This window comes from Lipophrys pholis (assembly GCF_963383615.2).
Source record: "Lipophrys pholis genome assembly, chromosome: 5".
In the NCBI taxonomy this organism is placed as follows: domain Eukaryota; kingdom Metazoa; phylum Chordata; class Actinopteri; order Blenniiformes; family Blenniidae; genus Lipophrys; species Lipophrys pholis.
This window is the reverse complement of record NC_137628.1, coordinates 4144146-4169976: the sequence shown is the minus strand read 5'-3', so window position 1 is coordinate 4169976 and position 25831 is coordinate 4144146. Positions and strand designations below refer to the sequence as shown.

The 25831-nt window shown below is 41.4% G+C and overlaps 3 protein-coding genes across 9 annotated transcripts; all 3 read right to left on the bottom strand.

Annotated features, from left to right (window-relative positions):
• Positions 1-60: 60 nt before the first annotated feature.
• Positions 61-5536, bottom strand: LOC308110105 (Fc receptor-like protein 5). Of its 6 annotated transcripts, XM_080464193.1 has the most exons (13): positions 5267-5523; positions 5166-5192; positions 4939-5065; positions 4663-4844; positions 3956-4139; positions 2460-2566; positions 2095-2364; positions 1707-2012; positions 1526-1627; positions 1422-1449; positions 594-639; positions 433-498; positions 61-189 (listed from the first exon to the last, which is right to left on the bottom strand). In XM_080464193.1, the coding sequence occupies exons 1-13, from the start codon at positions 5295-5297 to the stop codon at positions 154-156; spliced, it is 1512 nt and encodes a 503-aa protein (XP_080320319.1). In that variant the 5' UTR covers positions 5298-5523; the 3' UTR covers positions 61-153. The 6 variants fall into 6 exon arrangements, 3 of the variants coding, with proteins under 3 accessions (XP_080320319.1, XP_080320320.1, XP_080320318.1); XR_013935359.1 differs by lacking the exon at positions 1422-1449 and having other exon boundaries at positions 5267-5536; XM_080464194.1 differs by lacking the exon at positions 5166-5192 and having other exon boundaries at positions 5267-5520.
• A 135-nt stretch (positions 5537-5671) lies between these two features.
• On the bottom strand, positions 5672-12184 carry LOC308110104 (Fc receptor-like protein 5). The gene is made up of 9 exons (XM_080464191.1): positions 11814-12184; positions 11685-11711; positions 10069-10350; positions 9673-9975; positions 8372-8644; positions 7955-8287; positions 6727-6837; positions 6611-6635; positions 5672-6536 (listed from the first exon to the last, which is right to left on the bottom strand). The coding sequence occupies exons 1-9, from the start codon at positions 11851-11853 to the stop codon at positions 6434-6436; spliced, it is 1497 nt and encodes a 498-aa protein (XP_080320317.1). The 5' UTR covers positions 11854-12184; the 3' UTR covers positions 5672-6433.
• Positions 12185-15479: 3295 nt separating this feature from the next.
• tmc8 (transmembrane channel-like 8) lies at positions 15480-25831 on the bottom strand. Of its 2 annotated transcripts, XM_080463034.1 has the most exons (16): positions 25511-25831; positions 24702-24933; positions 23459-23604; positions 23230-23364; positions 23088-23140; positions 22875-23014; positions 22652-22799; positions 20766-20930; positions 20239-20390; positions 20079-20151; positions 19899-20008; positions 19595-19781; positions 19057-19205; positions 18819-18959; positions 17475-17553; positions 15480-17322 (listed from the first exon to the last, which is right to left on the bottom strand). In XM_080463034.1, the coding sequence occupies exons 1-16, from the start codon at positions 25551-25553 to the stop codon at positions 17197-17199; spliced, it is 2079 nt and encodes a 692-aa protein (XP_080319160.1). In that variant the 5' UTR covers positions 25554-25831; the 3' UTR covers positions 15480-17196. The 2 variants fall into 2 exon arrangements, with proteins under 2 accessions (XP_080319160.1, XP_080319161.1); XM_080463035.1 differs by lacking the exon at positions 24702-24933.

The following is a 25831-nucleotide window of genomic DNA, read 5'->3' as shown; positions in this document are numbered from 1 at the left end:
ACAGGCTGCTCTTATCATGACGCAAAGATTTAAACAAAACAATAACAAAAAATACACGAATACAAAACAAAAAACGCTTTATTTGACCAGTCTTTTATTTTTTTTTATCAGAGCAAAGATAATTCAACTCGTTCACCCCTGCAACTTCGCAGTTTAGGCCAATTCACCCCCAGAAGAAGCTTCAGACGCCTGAAAAGAGCACAAACAGAACATTAGGAAAGGGTTAATAGAATTTTACACTGTGCAGGGTCCACACACACATAGAGGCTTTTTTCTGTTAATATTCCTGACTATGCACGTGATAAACTGGCAAACGTAACAACGGCCACACAGAAAGGCCTGGGAGTTTTTGAACCCTTAACCTTCTCAGTGTGAGGGCAGAGCGCTAACCACTGCACCACCGACTGACATACTGATCATCATAGATCTCACTTGATCAAAGTTATCCTCGCTTGCTGTTTCCACCCCACCACGATCCTCAATGTAGGCTGACGACTCCTGCAGGAAAAAATACAACCTTTTTGAGAGAAGTCTGTTGTGGTGAAATCATTTTGTTGCTCGTGAGTGAATGAAATGAAGGAAATCATACGAACCATCTCGCCCTCATACGCAGCTGTTCTCTCCATTTCCAGGGTCAGTCTGAGAAAAAAAGGTCATACAGTGTGCAATTTTAAAGGTGCAAAACGTCTGGACACAAGAGCAAATCATAGTAAATTTTACGAGGTTGAGTCCATATTTCACATTACTTCTGCTTAGTACATGATCATTTTAAATGAAATTTAACACATTTTTTCATGTTTCTCGTGGGGTGGACCAAACAGGAGGTACCTGACTTTCTAAATCTGCCAGAAAACCACATTCCCACTTCAAGTCGAGTTCACACACAATGCCCAACATCTTCTGTCACTTAAAACACTTAAAGAAGGACTTGTGAAACTGTGCAGTCTTTTCAGGTGCGTCACATTATCATTTCTGTTTTCTACTTTTTATGGTTTTATTCTGCCAATATTGTTTTATACTTCAGGCACTCTGTTTTTAGATATATTGTATTTTGTTTTATCATTTTATGGTATTCTAAGGCACTCAAGAGCCACATCTTCAATTTTGTTGTATCATTGTATTATGCTTCTGTGGCCCTCAAGGACTCTGTGAAACCTTTGTAATAAGGTTTCTACATTCATTCGTATGTAATAAGCACACATTGGACACTAAAATTTATGTGCATTTTTCAGCCCTTTTGCATGAAAGTTGCTGAACTGAAAATACAAAACAGGAAAGAGGCCATTGTGCTTCATCAATTTGCATCCACTGGTGTCTCTTTGAATGGCAGATGGCGAAGTGACTGCCAGTGTTTTTCTTCCTCGGATAAATAAGAAAGAAACTGTCTGAGGCTCTCTTCGAGAGGGGAAGTGAGAACTCACAGAGACTTCTCTCTGTACACCCTGCGCCCTGAAAGAAGAACAAACACAGTCATTCATGTGTTGCAGGTATAGAGCAGCACCACCGGATAAAGACCGAAACTCACGGTACATGACTCCAATACAGCAACAGACAGACACTAGGATGATTATGGTGGCGAAACATCCGAAGACGACGGCCACTATCAAAGTGGGGAGACGGTTCAGCACTAGACGATGAAGAGGAGGGAGGAGGTGTGAGCAGCTATCAGGGCTGTGTGTTACTCAAACCACCAGAAGCAACTCTACCTTCCTTATCTATGTATTTCCTGTTGCTGCTGATGGCGGTGGAGTTGTTGAAGCTGTCTGACACTTCACAGTGGTACGTCCCAGCGCTGCTCTTCCCGACAGACAGGAGGAGCACCGACTGCTCCGGCGGCTGGTCCACCACGTAGTAGAAGCTGCCTCGGTTGTGCAGCAGGGTTTTGTTGAGGAACCAGTTGTACCGAGGGTGCGATCCCTCTGCCGCCTTGCAGTAGAACCTCAGGCCGATCACGGCGTAGTTTTCTCCGACGTCCCGGTCATAACGCATGGTCACGGGCCCGTTGACTGGGACTGTTGGACACATCGTGGAGTGAAAGCTGATGCTTAAAGAAAAGAAACCCGCTAACAGGAAGTAAACTGATAAGGAACGTACCAACTCTCAGTGGCAGCCAATGACTGTGTGTGATCTGGTCACTATTGTTCGCCTGACACTGGAGCGAACCCAAGTGCTCCCTCATGAGCAACGGGACCTTGAATGTAGCACGTCTTTCTTCAACGGTGACGTTGTAGAGCGGCTCCGTCCTGTTGTAGAGGGAAAAGGTGATGGGCAGAGCCCCTCTCTCTGCCTCACAGCTGACCAGGGCAGAACAGCTGGTCTTCTCCTTTAACACGGTGAAGGAGATGTCGGGATCCGACACCAACTCTGACATAACAAGACGAGGACTTTGTTCTCATGAGCTGCATTTCGAATAAAACATTTACAACTTTTGCTTGAATTCTTTCCAGAACGCAACTCACCTTTGACTGTGATCTCCAGCTCCGTGCTGTGGGAGGTGAAGACCCTCGTGTTGTTGAAACTGTTGGAAGCGATACACATGTAGAACCCGCTGTCTGCAGATGTGGTTCTGAGGATGGAATAGATCGTTATCAAAATGACATATTTCTGTCACATCTGGCTCTCTGTGCAAACAACGTTGGACACAAGTGGAGTTAGTGGCAGAAATTCATTGAGCAATATGCAATATGAGAGAAAACCTGCATTGAGGATGTGGTTGTAATGTTTTTATATAGGAGCACATTTTAGTATGTAAGAATCCTGCAATTTTTTATTTTATTTGTGGTTTTGCAAGTTGTTAAACTTCCAAGTAACATTTATTTAAAAAAAAAAACATCATCCGGCTACATTTCTGCAGTATTTACTATTCAAATCCTGTGAAATGATGTGGAATGTGTCATTTTATTTCTGCATATTTCTGGAAAAACACTGAAAAAAAAAGTGTAAAAGCTTGAGACTAGTGTGTGTATTACACACACCTGTCACTTCGAGCTTTTATACAAAGCCGGAGCAGGAAAAATACATGTTAAGCTACTTCTGCTATGAAAACGTCTGAGTGCAAGATACATATTTCTGATTTTGACTCTATTTCAAATATAAAAAGAAGGAATTTGATTCCAGAAAACTCAAATAATATATATTTCTGACATAAACTCACAGATCCATGGAGCTCTATGTAAAAATATATCATTTGTACATACATTTTCTATCAAACCACACCAGATCCCTTTAGCGATCTGTCAACTGCACACGCAGTCTGTTTTGTCAGTGGGAATCCTACGTGACAAAAAATGACTTCGGGCTCCATTTCAAACAGAAGTTCAGCATCAATTCACAGAGCAGCTCACTCCAACCAGCAACTAACTACATTTTCCAACGCTTTCCAAACAGATTTGGAGTTTTAACTAAACCAGACTAGGGAATGTTGCTGGCATATATATTATATATATGTTATAGTATTTATGACAGGGACAAATATGTGAGATCAGGCGGCAGAGGTTAAAGAGTCACATTAGGTCTGCATCAACAGGCTGGTGGACGGGAGATGATGAATTGAATGTAACCATGGAATCACTGCATGTATTAAAGGACCAGTAAAGAGGTGACCTAATGTCCTGCTTTAGGTTTCTGACTTGTTTTAATGCAAAAAAAAAAAAAAAGAAGCATAGTTTTCTAAACAAAGTGTTTCCATATCAAACTGCCACCATACTTCAATGTTATCAAACCTATTTTCTGTCACTTCAGAGTATCTGAAACGAATGTTTTTTTCCTGAAGACTAGATTTAAATAACTTATTATTCCTCCTCATATGCAGCTGATAATCATACATATGATTACACATCGGATGACCTCTGCAAACACCTAGCAACACATCAGCAAACACAGAAACAAACACAAGCTCCGGGTAACGGCCTGGCTCTGCAGAAACAGCTGCTGGACTGTCCCAGTGACCTCCGACCTTAAGATCTTGAGGCGACTTGCTTCAAAATGATGGAATGGTGACGGAGAGATGAGCCGACCGCTGAGCAGCCACTTGTAGGAGACATGATTTCCCGCTCCGACACTACAGTGCAGCTCCGGCGCGTTTCCCTCGAAGAACTCAAACGGACCTGAATATTCGATTTCGGCATTTTTCACCGGCACTGCAGGAGAGACGCAACAACAGGTCGAGATCTGAAGGCCTCATTTTAGAAACACCACGGACTCTTTCTGTGTGTGATTATCTGCTGGTTTATAAACAAAACAGAGGGCATGCAGAAGAACACAAAGCATCACAAGAGTGACCAACATAGTCAAGTTTTTCTGCAGGTGCAAATCTAATTGACATTATTTTCACCATATTTGAGTAATTATGAAGACAAATGAGTGACATAGATCACTCTGAATGTCACCAGCTTACATTAGGGATTCTCTATTGTTTAGAATGATCACTAAAATTCAGCTAACTTGTGTCGTTCACACTCTTCCTGCAGTTTTTTTTTTTTTTTTTTTTGTGACATCACTATGAGGCACCTGAGCAGAAAGGAGGGTGTTTGAGCAGCTGCTGGGGTTTTCAGGACACACTTACGTATACTTTACCTTTGAAAAAAACACTCATCCAGTCATTCCATGTCATCATAATGAGGCGACTACACAACAACAACTGAAACTCGTCAGTGGACTCACCGATAACCTTTAGGTAGTGCGGGACGCTGACCGTGGCGGTGATGTTAGAGCCGCTGGCGTTCAGAGGCTTGGCCACACACTCCAGGAAGCCTTCATGGGACTCTTTGATCACCATGGGAATGACTCCCACGTTGCCAGGCTGGTACGTGTATTCACCCAACAACTTTTCATGGTGTCCCACCCTGAAAAAAAGGTTGATGAAGAAGAGGAATCTTCACTCCTTTCCCCTATTCTTTTCTTGTCTATTCACACTGCAGTTAAAATAAATGCACTCACTTATACACCTGCAGGTGGATGGTCTCATTCTCTGGATAGTTCAGCAGTTCACAGTTAAAATAAACGATGCTTTTCTCCAGAGCCTCGGATGGACCGTTCAGCAGAGGAATCCCCAGAGGAGATGGATCTGTTGAAAAGAGTCAAACAAAACTGTACAAACACTGGCAGGAAAAAAAAAAAATCTAAATCTAAATATTAACCGACTTTACCGATAAAAACTAACTTACTGTTCTCCTTGCTGCAGTAGCACAGCCCTGATAATGACAGAGAGATTAATTCATTTCCAAAAACTATGAAATGTTAGGGAGAGCTGAGTTGATCATCTTACCCACAATGAGCAGAAAGAGCGGAACGAACATCTCAGAGGAAACCTTCAGTTTGTGAAGTAGTCAACGTCTGAGAAGGTGTGCAGTGACGAATATAGAGGTTTAACTGAGTTTGAAGAGTAGAAGGGCTGCAAGTGCTGCACAAGTGCGCACACACACACACACACACACACACACACACACACACACACACACACACACACACACACACACACACACACACACACACACACACACACACACACACACACACACACACTGAAACATGTGTCAGTAGCTGATAGCAGTGAGTTACACCTCCTGGTGGTGCCCTCCCCTCATGTTGGACCCCCCCCCCACAACTATCAGTGACTGAGCATAAATAACTTAAAAAAACAAAAAAAGAAGAAGAAACCAACAGCATGAGATCTTGTAGAAAAACATGTTTAATTTACAAAAACACCATGAAGTGACAATTCACAGCGATTGGCTAATAGAAATCATCAATGATGGAAAATCTAACACAGGAGTGTCAAACTCATGGATCCTGCAACTTGACTTAAAATATATACATTTATTTGGCATAATATGAAGGAAATGTGAGCGGAGGTGCTTCCAGGTGTCTGGCCAGTGGAGAAAACTAAGAATTTTAGAAAAAGATCCCCTACGGTTTGCAGTCTCTTTTACAATATTTGCAAAAAAAGATCACATTTTGAGAAGTAATTAAATTTATAATTTTGGTATTACTTCATGACTGGAGTGAATGTTCAATTAAATAAGCAGTAGATCATTTGAGTTTCAGAACTTTGGTCTAATAGCTTTGAAAATGCAATGTGACATCTCAAGAACAACGAAAATACAACGTTGACAAAGTGCAGAATTGTCTTTTTTAATTCTGTTTGTATCTCATAGTTCTGAAATACTGCTAATTACACAATACAGCCAAAGTCAAGCTCTTTTCCTCGTGTATTTTATTAAAAAAGCTGCACCAAAAAAGATTAAATTCCTATGAGCCATATATTATAAGTTCCTGTGTACTGCATGTTCACCTGTAGATTAATATACAATATCATGAAGTACCTTTCCGGGAACTCTAAGATATAGTTGCATTTATATATTTGTTAGGTACTCAGGCTGTTTCCCTGATGCAGATTTGTTGTTTTTTATTCTGCTGTCTCCAGTGTTTCCTTTCACCTGTACGCCTGACTGTGCACGTCACAGTCTGTGTGGGGCGAGTCGGTCTTCTTGTCTCTTGACCGCGACGTCAGCTCAGGCAGTGAAAGAGAATCCGAGCTGAGAAAGAGAAACATCACTACATCAGTTGACGTATTGTTTTTGAATTTTGTTTCCACTGTGTTAACTCTTACTTTGTCGGGGCAATCTGGGGAAGAGCTGTGAATAAAAACCCCAACAGGTTAAAAAAAAAAACACCTTTTATGCAAACTCAGCTTCACGTCTCACGCTCACGCAGGCGTACACACACCTCGGCTGTGGTCGAACATCTTGAACACACAGGCTGAACACACCACCAGCATCAGAAGCAGGAAGCAGCAGAACGATATGGAGATCATCTCTGTGGTGGTCATGCAAGCCTCTGTGGAAGAATCAAACAACAACAAGGACATTTGTGGGTAGATGTTCATTTGTTGTAAAGAATGCTTCAGTGCAATAAAGTCTGCCGGCAAGACTGTTAATTTACAGTTAAATGGTGCCACATTTATAAAAGGCAAGCATCTGTGGGATGAGCGGCAGAACTGACCGCCATTAAGTTATATCGTAATGCAATCACTTAGCATTTTGTTTTTTTTATAGATACTTATATGGCATTAGAAGTCACTAATCAATAAACAGGTTAATAAATAAACCAGTAATTCTAAATGAGCTTTTATCCCCTTCTCCCTACTTTCATCACATATAAACTAAAAGGTTTAAGGCTTATGGCAAAAAAAAGAATAAGAGAAAATAATAATAATTTAAGAGGATTTGGTGTCTTTGGAAGAGGTGGTGTGAGAACCAATGTTAAATAGAGATGAACGTGTTTCATTTCTAGGAGTCATATTATGGAAAAGACGACGACATGAAATGTAAAATAACTAATGGTTACAATGAAAAGTTATTGAAATCAGAAATAATTAAGAAGAATAACTAAGAGCAAGTTTTAGTTTTTCTCTTCTTTTGTATTACTTGTTTTTTTTTCCTGTTTGTTTTTCTCTTGTATCACTGGTGCCCTGGGTAACTGGCAAATAGAAGCCTTGGCTTCAGCCTAAACCCATTTTGGCGACAGAAATTGTAAAAAGGAAAACAAACAAAACATGTGTGCGTGAACTTTTAAGCACTTTAAATTGAATGCACAGAAATCAATTTTTGCAAAGTAACTGTAGGTGAAATAATCATTCATTCCTTCAAAATAAAATAAAAGGAAAAATAATGTGATTTGATAAAAAAGGCCAAATGCATTCAGAATTTTAAGCTAAAATTATAAATGATTAAACAGTAAAAATCTAAACTATATAGAAGTTTCTCTGGATGAATTCATGGAAACATTTTTGTTTTCCTTGTTTGCTTCATTTCTTCAAAAACGTCCACAAACTATTTATGTTACATTACGATTCACATTCATTCACCCGGAATAATTCCGTCATCCGATGACTCTTTATTTGACAAGCACTATATTTAGATCTTAGGGTTTTCTCTCTGGTGGACCTGTTCACCTGTCACCTGGACCAGCTCGGCCCAACTCTCCACCCACGGCCCGGACTCGTTGTAGCTGTCTCTGGCCCTGCAGCGGTAAAAACCACGTTCCTCTGGGCCGAGCCTGGTGAGGATCAAGGTTCGATTTCCATCGATGAGGGCCAGGTGAGGCAGGTTGGGCTCCGGGTGGGAGTCCTCCCGCGGCCCAGAGGGAAGGACAGAGTCGTTCAGCAGCCAGGAGATGAGAGGAAAAGTCCCTCTACTGACTTCACAGGTCAGCAAGGCAGCGGCCAGCTTGGATGCAGAGGTGTACAGATACTCCACGTTCATGCTCACGTCCCCTCCTACCGGCACTGGATGATCAGGGAGGCAGAGAACTACTAGCAAGGAGCAGGAGTCGCAGAAATACTTCATCCACACGTGTGTGAAGCTCGTACCTACTTCCAGAGTCACCGGTCCGCTCCTCAGCTCCTGCAGCTCGGTGTTCACCCGACATCGAGCCACGCCCATGTCCAGCCCGGGATCCACGTCCACACGAAACCACCCCGCCAGGGACTCGGTCGCTGTCACAGAGTCCACCTCCATGTCGTCCAGTAACAGAGAGAAGTTCACTGGCAGACTCCCTCTGGACGACCAGCAGGTCACGTTCCCTCGGTACCTTCCTCCTTCTTGGAAAACCGAGAAGGAGATCTCCGGTTTTGAAACATAGACTGGAGAAGAAGGAGGCCGGTTTAAGAGAAATGAGGACAGAGGTGATCGAGCTTCTTCTAGGAGGAAGTGAAAGAAAGTCATACAACATTTGGCCAAAAGTCTCTTTAGTTCAAGGTCAAGGCACGACTCCACCATGCAGCCCCACAGCAAACCTGCAGTCCATGAATCTGCTGTTTGGCGATCATAAGTGTAAATGATCCTCAGGTAAAATTTGACAGAGTCACCAGGTGCCACATACAGATAATCCGCCCCATATAATTAACTCATCGAGACCTGATAGAAGGTATACATGAAATGAAGAGATTGTAATTAAATATCATTTCTGTGTCATTGTATTTTTTCTGTATTTTTCAAAATACCTGATATATTGTATTTCAACATTAACCTTCAAATTCATAAGTGGCTTTAGAGTACACCCGTAATTTAATTAAATATCTGAATTTTTGCAAATTCCCACCACGTAGTTTCTAAATAAAAAAGAAATCTGAGATATAGGTTTTGAAGATAGATGTTTATACAAGTAAACTGGATCTGTTGTAAAAGGGTAACTAAATCTTTGAGTAGAGTACTTTGTACTTGAGTATCTTTAAACAATTTTGCATTTACTTATAACTCAGCATAACCTAAGCAAAGTATATTATACGTCATAGGATATTAGAGGCTAATCTTTGCATTCTGCGTCCTTCCAAGAAAGTCCAGTTCAGGTTTGTACTGCAATATAGACATGCTGGTTAAACTACAACATGGATGTGTTTCTTACTTGCCAATCAGTGTGAATGTGTGAGAGTCGTATTGCCTGTTCCTCTGAGTGCGCTATAAATAAGCTTGCCTGTCCTAGAAGACAGGTAGCTGATGATTATAGACTGTCAATAAATTACATTAAAAGCATGTTGGATTGCACTAACAAAACCGCTGGGTGGACGACCGGACTCGGGAATCACTCGTTACTAAATCATCAACGTTTACACCACATCACCTGCCAATCTACTGTTAGAAGTCTTCAGAGAGTCATCCTGTTGATAGATACCTTTAATTGTCACTTGAACTTCTGCGCTGCTGGAAAACCTCCTGGTGTCCTGCACCGTGGACCAGGCGACGCAAGAATACCTCCCAGCATGCTCGGGAGTCGCTTCCTCCACCACCAGCTTGTTCCCAGTGAGGTTGAAGAAGTCGGACAGTGGGGTCGACGGCGTCACTTCTTTCCTGTTGAAGAACCAGGTGTAGGAAAGGTGGGAGCCCCTTCCGACGTCGCAGCTCAGGACGAGGCGTGAGCCCTCATGGAGAACCGGTGGGAAGGGGTCAGAGGTCACCCTGGTTTGTGACGCTGGCGCTGGAGTTTGGGGGATACCACATACAGTTTTGGAGTAAAAACTGAGGTCATGTTTGGTAGTTTTTACAAACATGCAGAGCACGTTTGACTCACTGACGACACTCAGCTGGAGGCTGATGCTGACTCCTGTGTTTCCTCCGGCCGTCACCCGGCAGTAGTACGACCCGTCCGAGGCCTCAGAGACTTTCATGCTCAACGATGCGGTCTGGTCCCCTTGGCGATCGATGTACGTGGTCACCAGGGCACCGCTGTTTGACAGCAGCTCGTAGGTGACTGGAGGGGAGGAGTTAGGTGCTCGACATCGGTAAACCACCCTCGAGCCAAGGTAGGCTTTGTCTGGGCCCGTGAGAACAGGGCGAGCTGAGCTTGAGCCACCTAAAAAAAAAAAATAAATAAAATGAAATAAAAAAAAACCCCAGACAGATGAAACTGTAGGAAATCAATTCAAACAATCAATCACTGCTTATTGACAACAGTCAGAATGGTTTAGGACCAGACTCCTGCTGTGCTTCAAACCATCCAGACTTAAGCTTTACGTCCTCAGACTCAAAACTAATCTAACTAATCAGAGATGCATTTATTTTTCATGCATTTATTTGGAGATCTGAAGAGCACCAACTCTGAATTTATTTAGTAAGAGGACGATGACTTTCTCTTTGTCTGCTGCTTTTCATTAAAGCGCTTCCTCCGCTCATGTAGAAATGTATTATTTCTATTTTGGTGGCGTGTCTGTGAAGGTACCTGGAACAGCGTGACGTGTGGTTCTCTGACCAGAGGACAGAATATTTGGAGGGGATTTGGGAACGACAAATACTAATATGGGAAAAGGGCAAAGGAAAGTAGATCCAATGAAAAGGATGAGAGTGTGTGAGAGAGAATGTGAGAGGTTTTAAAGTATTTCATAGTCTTAATCGTTTAAGATTAAGACTCTTAATTGTTTGCTTTAATGTATTTCTGTTATTTCTTTGTAAAGCGTTCGTGTATTGTGTCTGCATGCTGCTCTATAAATAAATTTGCCTTGCCTAGAACAATTGATGATTTAATGCTGCACTGCATCTTTATTTTTTACTCTCTTTTATACACCATCTCCCTTTTAGACTGTTTTAGATGTCTAATCATTCTTTAAGCTCTTTTGTCGTCATGTTACCTTTGTTTCTATTTACTGGCTCTAATCTCTAATATTTAAGAACCAATTTACACAAAGGAACCCTATTACTGGTTTGATAGGTAAAAAAAAAAAAAAAAGAGCTAAGAAATTTTAAATGATAACTGAGCCTAATTTCCATTGGAATTTATGGTATCAAATCAGAAATAAATTACAATTTTCACAAGATGAGAAGAAAAAAAAACCCTTTCTTGATGTAGAGGAGGGGTGGAACAACCAGCCAAAGGAAAAGGAACTATTCTACCAACTGAGAGACAAATACTCATAAATACAAATCAGCAAATACATGAACTTTAACTCCATTATTTCTTAATCTAACTAAGATCAGGTGAAAGATGGAGGTGGTAGTTCTTTAAAAGCCAGACGCTATATTTAGCGATGCCACGATTTTAAATGTCGTTAAATTACAATGTGTCCTGATTCAAATACATGTCAGTAAAAACAAATACATTTCTTCAAACTGTAAAAGAAACACATAAATAGTTGTGAGGAGGCAGATATAACCTCCGGTACTGTGACTTAAACACCGTTTCAAAACACTTACTTATCTTGATGAACAAACTTGCCAGAGCTGGAAAAAAAAAAACAAACAGACAAATGTCAGTAAAATGTTAGTCGTTAAGTAATTTATTTATATTGCCAAGTCCAATAAAAAAAAAATTGATCAACTCACCCAAAATTGGCAACAGATGAAGAGTCTGGTGGTTCTTCATAACAGTGCTACCTATGTATGTACCTCGGACATGTTTCCCACAGATTATCTATATGTGCGCATATGTGTGTTTGTGTCATAGCGGAGGGTGTTACACATGTACTGTGGGCAGATAACACGGGACATCAATGCAGCCATGAGGATACAGTCAGTTGCATCTGAGCAGAAGCTGAACGAGTGAAGTCCTGCTCAACAGACCGGCTCGCCTGTCAACGCTCTTCACTCCTCTGCTCACAAACTACCCAGCGTTTTCCGCTTTCTATGAATGACTGTGTCTGAGTTTCACAAAGTGCACGTGCTGCGTTCACAAGGGTTCATTTCTTATCTTCAGTGTGACCCAGTGCGCAGCAGGTTATGTTAATATGGATGATGCTTGCAGAATAAACATGACGTATTCACGGACGTGTGTAACCCTCAGATGAGATTTCTGGTGAAGATTTGGATGATCATTTTGTCTGTATGGACTTTTTTATTTTTGACCCGTTATAGTGTCTCATTTATATTTAGATGTATTGCCCTCTCATAATTATTTTATAACTTTGCTAATTTTGCGTAACTTTTTATCTAATGTTGGTCATTTTTCAGTTATTTGTAATAACTCTGTGTCACTTCATTGTCATCATGTACAGCTGTCAGACTCTGCTACTACTACTAAACTACTAAACTACTTGGCATTAAACACTGACCAACATACCTGCTCTGGATTCTGGACCAATGAAATCAGGTTAATTGAAACTGGGATACATGAAGCCTCTCTGTGACGGCCAGTGGAGGGTTGGTCCTGGTTGGTTTTCCGCCCTGGTGCTCTATTTATCTATTCATTTATTTGCACTGCCTTCTCTATGCAACCTTTTTAATTGATTTAATTGAATTTAATGATGACGACGTGTTGGTTCCAATTCTTTTGTGTCACCTGAACATGAGACGTGAGAGAGAGTTGGCCTGTGATTGGCTGAGAGTGGAGAGGGGGCCGGGTCAGATGAGTGAGTGAATGAATGAATGCATGAATTAATTAATTTTATTTCGAACATGTATAAAAAATATGTAACTATTTGTACATACAAATGAAAGAAAAAGTAAAAAAAATAATAAAAAAGTAGAAAGTAAATGTCAGGTCTCTGCGTCTGCCTCCTCTCCCTTTGTTGTTCTTGTCGGATCGTCTCGTCAACATGTCTTGTTGCCTCGTCACTTGTCTCGCCTCTGGTCATCCCGTCACCCCTGAGTCTCCTCGTGCTACCTGGACTTTTGTTTCTCCAGATTTCTACACAGTAAGTCAGATATGGCAAAAAATAATGAGCAATGTAGAGTAAGCAATGATTTATAGTCCAGAATACGTTTTGTTTTCCACAGAATTGCCGAGCATTTTGCCAGTTTAGCTCGTATGTATCTTGCATGAGGTTTCCAGCAGACTTTATGATCCAAAATCACACCTGTACCCTTTCTATTTTAGTATTGTCTATTATCAATTCGACATTACAATCTATTTTGTGTCTCCCAAACATGATCTTTGTTTTGCTTAGCTTTAATCACTTTGTCAAACTATAGTTTGTTTTTTCATTTCATTTGTGATTTTCTGAAGTTTGCTTCAAATTCTCACCGGAAAAAAAATATTATCTGCAAAGAAAACAAATTTCAGTACTTTCAGAACTCTACACAAGTCATTGATGTATAATATAAATTTCGGACCGCATGTAATGTTCATGAAGTCAGATTTATGGTCACTTGTCTGCACAAACTGTGGCCTGTTAGTTTCACAGCCAGCTCAGTCCAACTCCCCTAATATATACCATTCTAGTTTACTTAATAATATGTTAGGATCAATGGTATTGAATGCTTTTTTAGGTCCTCAAATACTCCAATTGCAATTTTTTTATTGTCTATACAGTCTGTGATTTTCTGAGTTCCATTAGTGCCGGCGATGTTCTGTCTGTTTTAAATCCATATTGACTGTCAGTAAGGAGGTTGTTTTCAATGAATTTGTCCAGTCTATCTGAAAGTTTTTCGAGTATTTTGGAACATTGGGGGAGTAAAGAAACAGGCCTGTAGTTTGTGAAATGGTGTTTATCTCCAGTTTCAAACGATGGTATCACTTTTGCAATTTATTTTGTACCTGATTGAAAAGAGAAATTGCAGATGTGGGTGAGTGGTTTTATAATTCCTTCAATAACTGTCTATTGTTGACATGTCTATCATTCCAGTCTGTAGAAGTTTATTTTTTTACATCTCCTTACAATTTCCAAAATGTCTTCATTATCAACTACACTTAGAAGATATGGTGTACAGAAATCCAAGTACAATTTTTCTATGCCCCCACCTTGTGTTGTCCCTGGTTCTTTTATTTTTGCTGCTAAATCTGCTCCCACGTTTACAAAGAATTGGTTAAAACTAGGGATTTCCTGATCAGATCGGTAGATATCGAATCGGGGCCGATATTGATTTGTGAGTGATCGGGAATCGGCAAATCCAGCCGATCACCCCGCCGATCTAAAATAAAAAACGCGCAATCCGCAACGTCCCCTAACAGCCACAACAATCACGGACTACAAGCGCCGGTCGAGCTGCAGAAGCTAGAAGCAGCGGAGCGGGGCCATAGACCTATAAAACTAGAGTTATATATAGTGGTTTATGTGCAGAAGTCTACTTCACAATTTCTATGAGGCAGTGCCTCACCTGCCATCATGGAAAGAAAAAAAATTGTAAAAAGAAAAAAAATTAATTAAATTGTTATATGTATCCAGTGATTATACTATAAAGTTATTTTCCATTTAACTTCACCAGTTTTAGATAATTTTTATTCAAAATCGCTGAATTTTCACATTTACCGTTCAAATACTGAGAAGAGACTTGCGGTGAGGCGGCAGCCAGCTGAGCCTCACCATGGATTGCGCAATGACTCGGCTAACTGCTGGCCTGCTGTGCAGTGAGACCGTATTGCTATCTCTCTGTATGTCGCCATTAAAATGTTCAAACACTTTTGCTATATGAATTATATTATAAATTTCCATAGTTTAGTTAACTGAGGTATATAATGTACAGTGTATTTTGTCAACAACTGTATGTGTGTAACGTGTTTCTTGTGCTGAGCAATCATAAAACGGCTGCGAAGACGCACTGGGTGAGGCACGCAGTTCTCCTGCCTCATGGTAGAGGGCGCTAGTGATCCCAGGGATCCTTCTTGCGACTCCTCGGCTGCAGAATAAGTGACAACAAGCTACAGTTAGCAAGTCAAGTGCAGCGGCAGCGGTCGTTTATTTTTTCCTCTCGCCTGGACTTACTTTTAACATGGAGGATTACATATCTAAAATAAAACAGTTTTCTAAACTTCTATAAACAATTTATCGATGCTTTTGTTCAGAAGGAGCGGCGCATGGACTTCATTTATAAGTAAAGGTAAGACCATAATAACGTTTTTTTTTTTATTAAATGTGCTTTTTTGTGTGCTACAATTTGTATGTGTAAAGAATGCTGGTATGAGCTTTTAAACATAACCCGTTAACTGCTGCCAATCAAATGGTGAATAAGATCCTCTTTAGGGTTCATATGTTTGTAAATCTGACTGTGATGAAGTCAGTGCCTCACCAGCCATGAACCTCACCGCACGTCACTGAATCACGCAGTATACATTCTCCAGTTTAACTGCTTTATTCCAGGCACACATGTTAACCCTCTATCTGCCGAATACTTCTGGGGGTAAAACTAACACAATACCTGTACGACAGGAAGTGACGTACACTACAATCTCCTTCCCACCTCCTACCTTTCTCCAACCTTTCCCTCTTCTCTCTCTTCTACCTCTCCCACTCCTGTCTCTCTCCCTCCCTCCTCTCGTCCTCCAGCTTCTCCCTCCACTCCTGTATCTCCTGCCTCACCCTCTTCACGGACTTCACGATATGAAAACACAGCATTCCCTGCAGACCGAGAACGAGTTCCTCCTCGTACGTCACTTCCACATTCCTCTCCAGTCTCCGACCTCCCAGAGAGGGTTAACTTGTCAACAGCGCAAAATTTGAAAAAGTGTAAATTCCAGGGGGCATCCAACGAAGGCAAATACACCTTTGACTGTTTTGTTTTTAAGGGAAAAATTATAATTCAAGTTTCATGTTTGGAAAATTTTTTTTTTCCTTTTGGTGCCGAAGACTGTAGAACTACTTTTTTTCCCCTCCCCAAAAAAATACTCAGAAAGCAGAATTGACAATGGCATTGATATTGATAAAATCTTAACAATTCCCACCCCTAAACGCGACGCTACGGTAACCTGCACTTTATACTCTGCAACAGCTTTTCAGGGGAGTAAAGGCTGAACATGGGGCATTACGTGCACATTTTGGCCGAACCGCTGAGCCAGCAGAGCGCAGCGATGCAACATCAGATCAGCCTCCTCCTGCTGCTGCTACACGTGGCTCTGAGGCTGCACAGCAACCCGGCAGAAGGTCACGAGGACCCGCTCTGGAGAACCTGTCTGGAGCTGCCGGAGGAGATTCTGGAGCAGATGTTCGGACGCCTCTCGGTGAAAGTGATGAGCGTGCTTTTCACCACGCGCTGCAGCTGAAGCCGCGGAACAAACTCAACCTGACCTGACCGACGGCTGCACGAGTCACTACCGACAGAGAGGCCCCGCCTACCTGCCAACCTGCTCAGCATCTCCCCTGGCCTCCAGGTGAGAGCAGGGGCAACACAGAATGTAACTGTAACAGGGTCTGCAGCCATGTGGCATAGGACGATATTTAAATGTTATGTCACGGTTATCCTGGCCAAGCAAATAGCGATTAGTGATTTTATCTTGATAATCATCAAATTATGCAACTTAAAACTTTTAAACTGTCACTAAAACATACTTGGGTCCCTTTACAAAGCATTTTGTGGGAAACTCTTTTTTTCCTATTAGTGACCACTCCTTTTTAATAAATTCTTTTGAAGTCATGAATCTTTAATAAAAAGGTCCTCTGGCGATGTGGTGTACAGAATCGTATATCTCCCAATACTTCTTTAGCTCCTCTGTTGGCTCTCTGAAAATTAGAAACATTTTCAACCTATTCTCTTTTAAAAAATATATATATTTGCATACCTGTATTATCTTCAAAAAGACCCATGGCTGAAATGTTTAAAAGAGCTAAAACTATGTGGGAATATAATATGGGAATAACTAATATGGGAATCAAATATTTACATTAAAAAAAACAGCAGAAATGATAAAGCAAACAGTAAACATCATACTGAAGGCCGTTTTGTTCTTTTGTCAAGGAAGCGTTCATCAGTTTTACTTTAATCCGCCGCAAAGCAGCAGGAGCAAGCTTTGGTTTTATGTCTTTGTGGACAGACGGGCCTCGTCCCTCAGATGAGATGCTTAGACGAGGCGTCTCTCTGCTGGAGGAGACGAGCATCTTGGGGCAGAACGAACTGGGTTTCTGTTCTTCCGACCCCTCAGCAATGTGGCGTGCTGCCTCACCAGGAAAACTTTGTCTGAGCTGATCTGTGAGGTAAACACACACAAACTCGCAGATTGGACACGAATTACCAGCCGCACGACGTTGTTCCTCCAAAGGAATTGAATAATCTCAGTGTGACTTCTGCATTTCTTCTATTTGTAGGAATGTAATCTGTTTGCAGATATGCACTACTTACCATGACCAGCATGTCTTTCAGTCTCTCAATGGCCTTCTGATTGGCTCGTCCCCGTGACACATAGGAGGTTAAGATTATACTGTTGAAACAGAAGAAAAAGGAAGTGTTTTTCAGGCTTCATTCATAGGGCTAATCTGACAACTTTTAATTAAGTGTTCAGTTTTAAAAAAAATTTTTATCTAAGTATTTGACAGTCTCCTTCCTTCCCCTAGTTTGGGATAAACTGAAAAATGAATTAGAAAATGAAAAGTTATAAGTACATTTTGTAAAGTCAATTTTAAGTGAAGGGTCATAACCAGAATCATTTGGACGTGATGTTAAACTGTCCTTTGTGCTGGAAGATGGTAGTCATTATGAAATTTACCATTTTAGAGTGACGTGGGAGCTGTGTCTCAGATATGGAAGGATGTAAAATGATGGGACACATCATCAGTAGTGTACCTCTAAATCAGGGGGTGTTTCTGCCTTTGTTTTTTTTGTTTTTTTTAACGAGGCACCCTCTTCAAAGGTATCCGGCGACAGGATGATCAAGCCTGAGCCTGCGTTCCAAACCCAATCATGAGAATTGACTGGTTGTTTGATTGGCACAGCCCATTGGATAGTTAAAGGGATAAAGTTTCAGAGGAAATTTTGTGTGCCTGCCTCTCGCTGTCGGCAGCCTTTGATCCCCATCTCCATGGCAACAGATGGAGGTGCCTCTCCCATCCGCTTTGTATGGGGAATTCAACTTTCTTTTCTTAATTTATTCAAAAACGGTTAACTGTATCGTCACCAAAAGTCACAGCATGCTATTGCCAAACGTTTCTCATGTTTTGATGTGCTTTTTGTGTGCGTGTGCCTAAAGGCACAGGACAAAAATAGAAATAATAAAGGTAAACAGGCACCTCGCCACTGAGGCAGGCACAAGGAGAAATAAGTCTGAAATAATCACTGCTATTAAAACAAACTTGAAATATTTGGGGTTTTTTTTTAGTGGTTTGCACTAAATTCTGATATTCAAGTGGAAGAAAGCTGTTACAGATTTAAAACATTCACTTAATAAAAATAAGTTGACATTACTTGAGTTTTTTAATACAACATTGTGATGTTTCTGAGTAAATTCTGAATAAAATACAAATGCTATTGACCTGCGTAGCTTACAAGAAAACGTTCAAAGATCTTACAAAAGAAAGGTTTTAAAAAAACATGCATTTGCTGAGAAAAAAAAAGGAAAGTGAGGGTAATTGCCTCTGACTGCTAAAACCTTTTTGGCGAATCAGAGATCAGATGGTACACAGGAAACACAGGTTTGAATAATAATGCTCAGACACAACATGGTCAATCAGGGAAACTCTGCACACTCACATCTCTGCTAGGATTAATGGCAAAGCAAAGGCCTCCGAGGTAAGGTAGCGGAGAGTGGACTGAGCCATCCTGGGTAGACTCTCCACACACACTTCTGTCACGTTAAACACCGTTTCTCTTCGAAAAGGACCACAAGTGAACCTGCACAGGCAGGCAGGTCAAAAAAAGACAATGTTAGGTTATAAATGCAGGAATTGAAACACGAATAACAGCTGTTTCAGTAAAGACGGCAGCCTACGTGTTTGTATCTTCTTGCTGATGGAGGTTGAATCCCAGCGTGGCTGCAGCCAAGAGGAGACCGAGCAGCAGCATGAAGTGAAACAAAACTGAGGCGCTGGAGGCCCGAAACATCCTGTGCTCTGCTTCACAGCACCGCAGGACGCTGAACTGAGGAGACACACATGATTTTCTTGTTTTCCTGTCTCATCCAAATCACCACATGGTGCAAGTGTCCTGCAATTAATTCATTTATTACGAGAAAGTCGACGTGTTCTGTTCATTTGAACAGTTAAATCTGAAGAAAGTGCAGGTTGTTCCATAAAGAGTTAAAGTTCCCCTCATATTTCACATTAGTCTATATGGTCCTTGTCCCCGACATCAACCGTGACATGCTTTTCTTAGTTAACAGAAAGAATTGTTGCATTTATTGCAGTTTGGATTTGGTATTGTTAATGAATTAATCTCAGACTGTGACTTTCAGTTCATGTTGGAAACATATGGAGACCCAGATAAGAGTTTTAATGTCACATTTGGTTTACTGTAAAACTCAAAACAACCTTTTGGATGTAGAAGGTGGCCACCAGAGTGACTGTTCCAATCAGTGGCAGAAGAGGGCAATAGTAGACTCCCACCCAGGACACAGTCTGACTGTACACCAGATCCAGCACATTGAAGGGGATCAGGAACTGCTGTTTCCCCAATAAACGGGCCAGCACAGACGTGGGGTACCTCTCCTGCACCAGCCTGGAGGGGAAGTCACAATTACTTAAATTCAAAAGTTATTGACTCAGAGAGTTCAATCGATTTCTGTTAAAAGCATCATGACTGAAGGGCAAACAAACAGTTGGTGATCAAACCCACTTCCTGGGGAAGTTCAGAAGAAAGGCAGTGCAGAAAGTGGCGAGGAAGTTGAAGATGCACAGCTTGTACATCTCTCGACCGAACTGGTTCTCCCTGCAGTGGAAGAGATGCTGAAGAGAAAAACAAAACAAGTCAACAAAGACATTTTGGAATCACACTTCCGTCGCAGTCTCAACTCACCTGCTTGTTTTTCGTGGTTGCCAAGACAAAGAATAAGTAGATTCCCAGGGAGGCCAGTTTGAGGAAGATGCTCCTGGTGAGAAAATGGTTGAATCCATTTGAATGTGTGCCTGCCTGTGTGTGTTTGGGCTGGGAGGGCTTATCTCTTATTACACTTTACCTCACAAGTGTGGCGTTCACTTGAGTGGTGAAAGAGTAGTCTTCAAAAGACGAGATCGTACGGAAGATGTGAGGGAGGACGAGGTTGACGAAGGTGATGGTCATGGGAGGAAGATACTGAAGGAAGAGACTGACCAGCCAGTGGTGGCCATGCTAAGAAAGATAATCACAGAGGGAAAATTTTTATATATATATATATATATATGTAATATCGCAAGTTGTGAAACAGTTGTATTTAAACATATCAGAAGCTTAAAGTAGTTCATTAATGTACAGTAAAGAGGACCACACATAAGAAACGGTGTGTGTGTGTGTGTGTGTGTGTGTGTGTGCGTGCGTGTGCGTGTGCGTGTGCGTGTGCGTGTGCGTGTGTGTGTGTGTGTGTGTGTGTGTGTGTGTGTGTGTGTGTGTGTGTGTGTGTGTGTGTGTGTGTGTGTGTGTGTGTGTGTGTAAATCGTGCTGCACCTTATAAATAATTACTAGTTGGCTCAAGGCAACAAAGTAAGATATTTAGCAGTGACTCTTTACCTCGTACAGAGACGTTTCTGTGGAGAAGTAGATGAAGTAAAAGGCGCCACTCAGCAGAGACAGAACAACCAGGTTGAGGACGAGCCTGAGCAGATAGAGACGGACTTTTTGCCCGAGAGTCCTCTGAGCCTCTCGCAGGGAGAAACTCTGCTCCTCCAGGAACAGCTGAAGACAGAAAGACATTCACTTGTCATTCATAGATGCAACATGAAAATCAGCCTCACAACTATTAGTCAACACCTACAAACAGGATATTATAAAGTTTGTGTGCTTTATGTACAAACACAGTTTTTACTGATAAGTGTTTTTTTTTCTTATGTTTTTTTGTGACAGCTGACATTCAACATCAAGTGGCTGTAATTTGACATCAGGATCATTATTCCTGGAAACTCAACTCAAACAGGTTGTGGCAGGGTTATGCAGGGTGGACCCAAACGCAGACTCACAGATTCCCATTAAAAAACAGAGTTTATTGATAACCAAGTCCAGGGAACACGAGGAAAACAGGAGCGACAAGAGGCGAGACATGTTGACAAGACGATCCAACAAGGACAACAGAGGGAGAGGAGTTTAAATACACAAGGAAGGGGTGGACACAAGAGGGGGAGAAGGCCACTGGTTTATTGGAAACACGAAGTGAGACACACAGAGGCAGACAGAGTCCTAACAGGTTGTTTACATGAGTTTACAAGCCTTTCCATCTGACATCATCTACATTTTTTTTAACAATGGCTATTGATTTAAATCATTTAAATAATTAAATATTAAAACATGAAAAATAATGGACATTATGCTTATGTGCTGGTATATGATGACATCTATAGACTTGTCTTATCTCTATTCTTGTGATTCCGGTACAGATGGATGGATGTATGGGTAATCCACCAAAGCATCTTCAAACTATTTCCAAATCTGTGTATTTAAACTGCAGCCTAAACACAGATTATTTCAAGATGTAGTAGTGTTGTCTGCGTTTAGGCCAGGCCTTCCCTGAGGGACGCTATAGAGCTTCAGGAAGCAGAAACAAGAACAAGAAATATCTAGAGGTCTGGGAAATGCTTTGTTTCAGCACGATTTGAACGGATATAAGTAGAGCACAGAACGAAGAGTCATTCATAATTTCATTCGCACTGATTATCTGGCTCATGTGAATTTATGTTGAAATGTTAGATGACAAGAGAAACTACTTAATAAAAATCGATTTGAGTTTATCAGCTTCACTGAGCTTGTCATTCAAGGTTTTGGTGCGGTTGAACTACACTGCCTTAAAGGGGTCATATAATCCAGCTTTTCCTTGATTTTCCTCCTTTTTGAATATTGGATCATAGGAGCTGCATTCAGAACCTGCTGTGTCTGTGTGAGCTGGACTGGCTCCGCCCACACATACCCATCTTAGGAAGAGGAAGAAGTACTTCCTCTTGTGTTGCCATGTGCCAGAGCAGAGCTGTGAAAGGGTCAAAGGGAGGGCCTACCTTGATTGGGATTGGGTAAACCCCTGATGACACTATATAGGGTTTGATTTCTGATTCGCTCTTTGGATCACACACTTTTTAAGAAATGAAACAAGACAGGGAGAGAGATGACAGACTTTCTTCACTTCTGGGGCGTCATTCCCAGGTATTGAAACACTTATTAGTGTTGGAAAACCATTAGAAAGTAAATTTCGCATAATATTACTACCCCTTTAAACAAAAAGGCGTTTCTAATATTTTGCTCAAGGTTTGAGTTAAATTGTGTAGAAACACTTTACCACCGCTCATTATAAAATCACCGACGTTGTGCCTTGCAGTGCAGGGCAGCATGTTGTTACATGCAATATACGATAGCGTTCAGTATTGCAATGATTCATTGTTCAGCGTCTTTACAGTAGATGTCCATCCACTCACTCTGAGGTCGTTCCTGATGAAGCTCTGTTTGAGACCTGCAGCTGCAGGATCCTGGATGGTGAAATCCCACCCGCAGAACATTTTGTAGCTCAGGTTCATGCTGTAATGTTTCCCCAGCATCCAGGTGTGCTTGTAGCCGACAGTCGTTCTATCAGGGGTGAACGGACATAAGCAATACAAATATTGAGGCTGTGTTTTTAGTTGCAGATTTTGGATATCTAACCTGCGGACGATCATGATGAGACTGAGGAAGAGGATGGTGAGGATCCCAATGAAGTAGAGGAGAGGTGTATTCAGGCACGCCATCGCCAAGGAACCACGTGTATAAAAACCAAAAAACACAGGCGATCGATCTATGTAGCCCTGGTGAGAAGTGGAAAAAATAAATGATGACGTAGAAAGGAAGCCGCGCAATTGAACAAGTGGAGAAACTTACCGAACCCAAGAAGAAGTCTAAAACGGAGTCATTGCTTTCAAATCTCAGTGGTTCTGTAGAAAATTACAGGGAACATTTGTTTTGATTGGTTTGAATGTCATTGTGGTTAATTTACTGACATCTGTGGTTGAAGATGACTCACTGCCGCTGTTGCCTCTTCCATAAACTATCGTAGGCCCCAGAATGAAACCCCACGTGAGGGCACAATGGAGCAAGTTCAAGAAAACCAGATATCTGAGGAAAACAAAATAGGCCTTGACACCAACTCCGAAACGGCCTGGAAGAGATCGGCAAGTTTGATTTAAATAGCTATTTAATTAAAGGACATGTACAAATCCACGTATAGCAGATGAACCTGAAGACCGCCTTGCCTTCAATCCTGTGGAGAGTGTGCTGCCATGGCAAGAGTCCGGCCAATCTGCCCATCTGCTCCCAAAGCCTCTTCCTGTTGATGCTCTGACTCCGCCGCCAGGACTCCCAAAACCCAATACTGCTGGTGTGCATCTTCCTCTTGTCCCTGATTCAAACCACAATTATAATGTTTGAAAAGGGCTCTTTCGAATTTCAAATCACATCATTTAACCGACAGTCAAATACTGACGGTTATTGCATCGTTCAGCAACTGAAAACAGACCAAAACTCATTCTTAGAACTGCTATAAAAACTCATTTGGAAACAGATTTGCACAAACCGACGTCAGCTAATTGCAGATTTCTTTTAATGATATGCTCCAGATACAGCAACAACTGGTGAGACAATGAGGCTGGTGTCAAATTACTGATACTTATTGCTTCAGGGGTAGTTAGTCGAATAAAAGCATAAAAGAAAAGAAATTATATATATAATACAGATAAACATTCTTAAATGCAAAATCTTTAAAGTCTTTGTGTGTGTGTGTGTGTGTGTGTGTGTGTGTGTGTGTGTGTGTGTGTGTGTGTGTGTGTGTGTGTGTGTGTGTGTGTGTGTGTGTGTGTGTGTGTGTGTGTGTGTGTGTGTGTGTGTGTGTGTGTGTGTGATGAGGTCGCATTTCATTTGACTATTGCTGATCGTCTGTTTTTTAACGAAGACAAATGTACACCTACGATGATCACTAAATAATTAAAATGCAATTCTCGATCCATTTGGAAGACATGTAAAACTGAGGAATCAATCTAAAAAAACAACAACTCCCATTTCGTTTTTTATAACCTTCAATGTATTTGTATAAAAGATGCTGTGGAGTGTAATTTTTGTTTCTAAAATGAACGTAGGGGTTCTGTGTTTCCCCTGTAATGAACCTGCGACCTGTCCAAGGTTTGTCTTCATGGCGTCTCAAACACACTGGCACTGTTTGCTATTGTAATATGTGCTCTGAACTGAACTCATTCAAGTACAGATATAAGTTACAGTCGCTACAAAACAGTCCAGCAACATCGAATAAACAGGAAAAGTTCACTGTACTGGGTTTAAAACCTGATTGTGACATTGCAGGTTTTAACCTGAGTATTACTTTGATCACTTCATTGCTGAAGTGTGTGACTCAGGAAGCATGACTTCTTTCTTAAGTCATCACTTTTATATGGGTGTAAATTGATTTCATGTCAAACATCTGGAGTGTGACTTAATGAAACCCACCGGGCACCTCTCTTCCCCTGCATACACATGGCCAGGTTTCGGAGGGACTGCATGGACGCCTTGTCTCTGGGTCCCGGGCACAGCGGGCCATGGCTGAGCCTCTCCTCCGACTCCTGATAGACACTTCTGTCCAGTTCGGGTCGGGAAGCCTGTACACTCGGCAGCTGGCCAAATATCTCCATCTGATAGTACTCACAGGAGTCCGACGACAGGGTGGACTGAGTGCTCTCATCTGTGGTGACAACAACACATTTCGGCTTTTATCGGAGGTACAGTACGCGATTCCACAGAGGGTGATCTATCCATCTCCTTTTTCATTTTAGTTCCAGTCTTACACTTTTAATCCATTTTCCTTCATGAAAGTTCATGAAATATGAATAAATATTTTCCATGTTAGGGTCCTCTGAAGATTTGTGTTTGGCCAATCAGCAGCTACAAGCCATCTAAAGAACTTTTTTAGTTTATGATTTGCAGAAGTTATGGACATGTGGGTTTGCTTTTCTTGATGTTTCCCTGTTACCTTCGGGTATATGAAGATAAATCTCAACGTCACTGACATATCTACATTTATACACACAATAATAAAGATGTGGGATGATTTAAACACAGGCGGTCATCACAACAAAACTGAATCACTTTGTTGCCAGTGAATAGAAACGGTACAATATATCATGTACAATTACTGCAGCAGTTAATGTGTTACTGCACCTGTTCATACAGACTATCGGTAACAACGTAGTGTTGAACATGTTGTCTTGTTTTCACATATGTGACAACTGCACAAACACATTTGCTTTAATGTTTGTTACCTGATAAGAGTCTCATGAAGTTGACAGTTCGATGCTCCTCCATTTTCTTCTTCCGGCACTTCCTCTTTTTGTTGGTGTTGAAAGAAGTATATATAAACTCACTTCAAGCAAAAAAATATGTCAACTCAAACTACTGTCTCCCAAATTGAAGAAACTTCCGCAATCCACACCAAACTATCCTGGTTGACGCCTCACGTCCAGCGTCACGGCCAAGCGGACGGATCCCGTCTGAAGATCCCCAGATGTTGTTGTTGAAGTTGACTGTGACAGGTGCAGTCGATGCATGATTCGGCCACACCGAGGCTAAACTTCGCAGCAGTC